Below are 3,123 nucleotides of genomic sequence, written 5' to 3' on the forward strand. Positions count from 1 at the left end.
TGTCCACCCTCTCGTGGGTTCCTACAGTATCGTTACCAGATGCATAGTTTTCTAAGGGGATATTATACACTTTGTAGGTACCTATGTCTATCTCATCGATACTTTGCGACTTCTTAAATTTGTTCGTTTTTAAATCCCTCATCATAGGAGAAAGCCGTTCCGTGCTCTTGCTGATCGAAATGACGTTTTTGGAAGGATCTGGGCGACAGTGGATATGGGAAAAGACGTTTGTGAGACTTCGGTTGGCGTTCGCGTCATGATATTCCCACGCTATTCCTGGAGCAAAGGTGCTCGTCATTTCAGAAGACTCCTTGATGTGATCTTTCCGCTCTGGCAAAGGGCTGGTGTTGGGGGTGCTTTCCAGTTTGGAGGGAAAAGCTGTCCTGTCTTCAAAAGGACTAGGGGTTCTGGTCCAATTTTGCCAAGGATTGGGAGGAGGCACTTCAGATTCATGTGTGTTTCTGAGCGTCGGCTGCTCCAGCTCCAGGGGAATGCCAACTATCCTGTCTTGCCTTATCAATGGCCGGCGCCCGTGCGCGGATGTGCTTCTTGTTTTCGTGCTCAGGAGTGGGTTGGCGTTGGGGTTCTCCACCGAGCTCTCCTCCGCCACGAAACCGGTGTTGTCATAGTGCGAGCTGTCGTTCCAGCTGTCGGCGAAGGTGTCACTTAGCGGGCGCCTGTCGGTGCGCGGCGGCAGGTTCCCCGCCGGAGCCGATTCCCGCTGGCTCAGCAATGGCTTTGTTTCAAGGGGCTGTGGGAACGACTGTGCCAGCCTGCGCAAACACAACGAAACAAGATAAAATGCCCCCTATTAGAGCACGTAAGCAGTCATCACAAAGACGTGATCATAAAGCAATTTCATACTCTGCCATCTGTATGCTCTGGCTTGCCTTGTGCCCCTAGTTTGGCACGAACGGCTGCAGCAAAAAAATGCCATTTTTTTCACGTTGGAGTACCGATTCTGTAAGTACATACGCAGAGAAACCAAGAAGTGAGTGAAAAGTCCTGGGCAGCTCAATGCCGTGTTCATATAAATCCAGCTGAACACATTTTCCTGCTTCAAAAATAATCTTCTATGAGTGCAAGGGAAGATTTTTTACACTTATTTTTTGTTGTTTTTTTTTTTTAAATAAAAATGCCAGATTCAGTTTGTGCATGTTCTCACCACACAGATTTTATGCATCTCCCGTGAGCAGGCTCCAGACATCCTTTAGTGGGGAAGAGCCTGTAGATGGAACTACATCAGGTCATTTATGGCAGGAATAGACAGTGCAGGGTGCTCCTGGTATGGTACAAGAGATTTTGCAGGTTGCCAATAGCCAGTGCAAACAACAACTTTCATAGAACTGTCTTGTTCTTGGAGGTCCAGGGCAGAGTGAAGCTCAGGACACCAACAATAAGAGACATGCTCTGCAGGCTGGGCTAAACTACAGGAGCACAGAGAGCAGAGTAATTGCACCTCAATCACGAGGGGCTTTTAATGTGTGGTTATAGCACATAGTTGAAAAAACAGCTGTAGAATTACCATCGTTTATAAAGCATGAATGAGCCAACTCTGCAGAGCCTGGGCTTCGAATAGCTATGTGCACCTCTGCCAAACTGGGGTAAAAAAAGCATTTTTTTTTTAACCGAATGCCTCAACAGATAGCAGACAATCACTTTGAGTGCCTACGGCAACGTAAGACAAAAGATGATCACACCTGTTGCCCCACAAAGAGTTATTCACTGCTTCTTTAGCCGTTGTCTGCAAGGACCCCATTTTAACATGCGCGTTGGAGGACCCTGAGGAAGCCTGGGAAGGGGAATAGTCTGAGTAAGTGCCTGAGGAAACGCTGTTATTCAGACAATGGATCTTATCTGCTTCAGACTCATCTGTCGATTCTGAAACAAAAGATAGCAAACATTTTCAGGAGGTGGCAGTTGAAAATGAAACTCCAGAAAAAAATCATTTAAAAATCGATACTAAGGCTATATCTCTACGAACACATGGGCACAAATACGCACGTAATTCATTTTAAAATCAGAGCGACATGTAGAATATGTTAAGCACCGTGTCTGTGCACATTACATATGCTTTCATCTAAAAGGTTGTAAGGCAAATTTGTACCTTTCTTATCTTTACCCAGCAGAACAAGTTTGGGTGGGTACAACGGAGTCTCTGGCATGGAAGGACGCAGTTCCCCTAGCCTCATCTCACTGGCAGGATGTCCAAAGGCATCCTGAGAAATATAATAATGGAGAGTAAACATAGGAAACAGAACCCGCTTCAAACTGCAACGAACAAACATTTCACAGCCTTCTTCTCGTGAACATGACAACGTACCAAAAACCCCACCATACGGGCAGTGTCTGATCATGCTGATTTGTCAGCTGAAAAGTCTAATTAGTCCTACAGAAATATTTGTAAAAATTATGGCGACGTGTTCATTCTGAAAATGTGGGCAAAACAGATGGAACTTGCAAGATACATCAAGGCCATGTAAACATTTTTGATGAAAAGTCAAGGTCACAAAAATGCCAGCTGCCAGTAGAAATAAATAAAAGTTTAGAATAAACAATTACTTCCTATTTCAAGAGTAAGTATTCCTCATACATTTATTCGTGGCACAAGACCTTCCACAGATCCACTGTCCCTATAGCTATATTTAATTAAAATTACTTTGTCTCCAAAGAGTTTTTTGCTAAATTAAAATAATTTGGATTTCATAAGCTTCTCATTGAGAGTTCAGCAAATCCTGACCTTCAAAGACCGTCCTGTACAACTGTTTTGCTTTCCAGTCAGCAACAGGATATATACCCAAAATAACACAAGTTAAAATTGGAAAGGAGATGTAGTCTTAGGGCATCCCAACGCCGGGAAGGATGCTTGTGGGGAGGGCTACATGAAGCACACCTTGGCTTGGAAGTGAGAGGAGGAGCCATGATTTTGTAAAGAGGATGGGAGCTGGAGAAGGAATCATGGAATCAAATCACAGAATCCTTAAGGTTGGGAAACACCTCTAAGACCATCTAGTCCAACTGTCAACCCAACACCCCCATGACCACTAAACCATGTCCCCAAGTGTCAGGTCTGCACATTTTTTGGACACCTCCAGGGATGGGGACTCCACCTCTGGCCTGGGC

The 3,123-nt window shown here is 44.9% G+C and overlaps 1 protein-coding gene across 1 annotated transcript in view; it reads right to left on the reverse strand.

The window, feature by feature from the left end:
• The window catches only part of LRRC7 (leucine rich repeat containing 7), a gene marked incomplete at its 5' end in the record, with an annotated part of 58,802 nt that overhangs the window by 19,136 nt on the left and 36,543 nt on the right, over window positions 1-3,123 (reverse strand). The window contains 3 exon segments of the mRNA XM_009870041.1: window positions 26-773; window positions 1,701-1,881; window positions 2,108-2,219. Coding sequence (XP_009868343.1) covers window positions 26-773; window positions 1,701-1,881; window positions 2,108-2,219 — 1,041 coding nt within the window.

The sequence above is a fragment of the Apaloderma vittatum genome, unplaced genomic scaffold, assembly GCF_000703405.1.
Source record: "Apaloderma vittatum isolate BGI_N311 unplaced genomic scaffold, ASM70340v1 scaffold16255, whole genome shotgun sequence".
NCBI lineage: Eukaryota > Metazoa > Chordata > Aves > Trogoniformes > Trogonidae > Apaloderma > Apaloderma vittatum.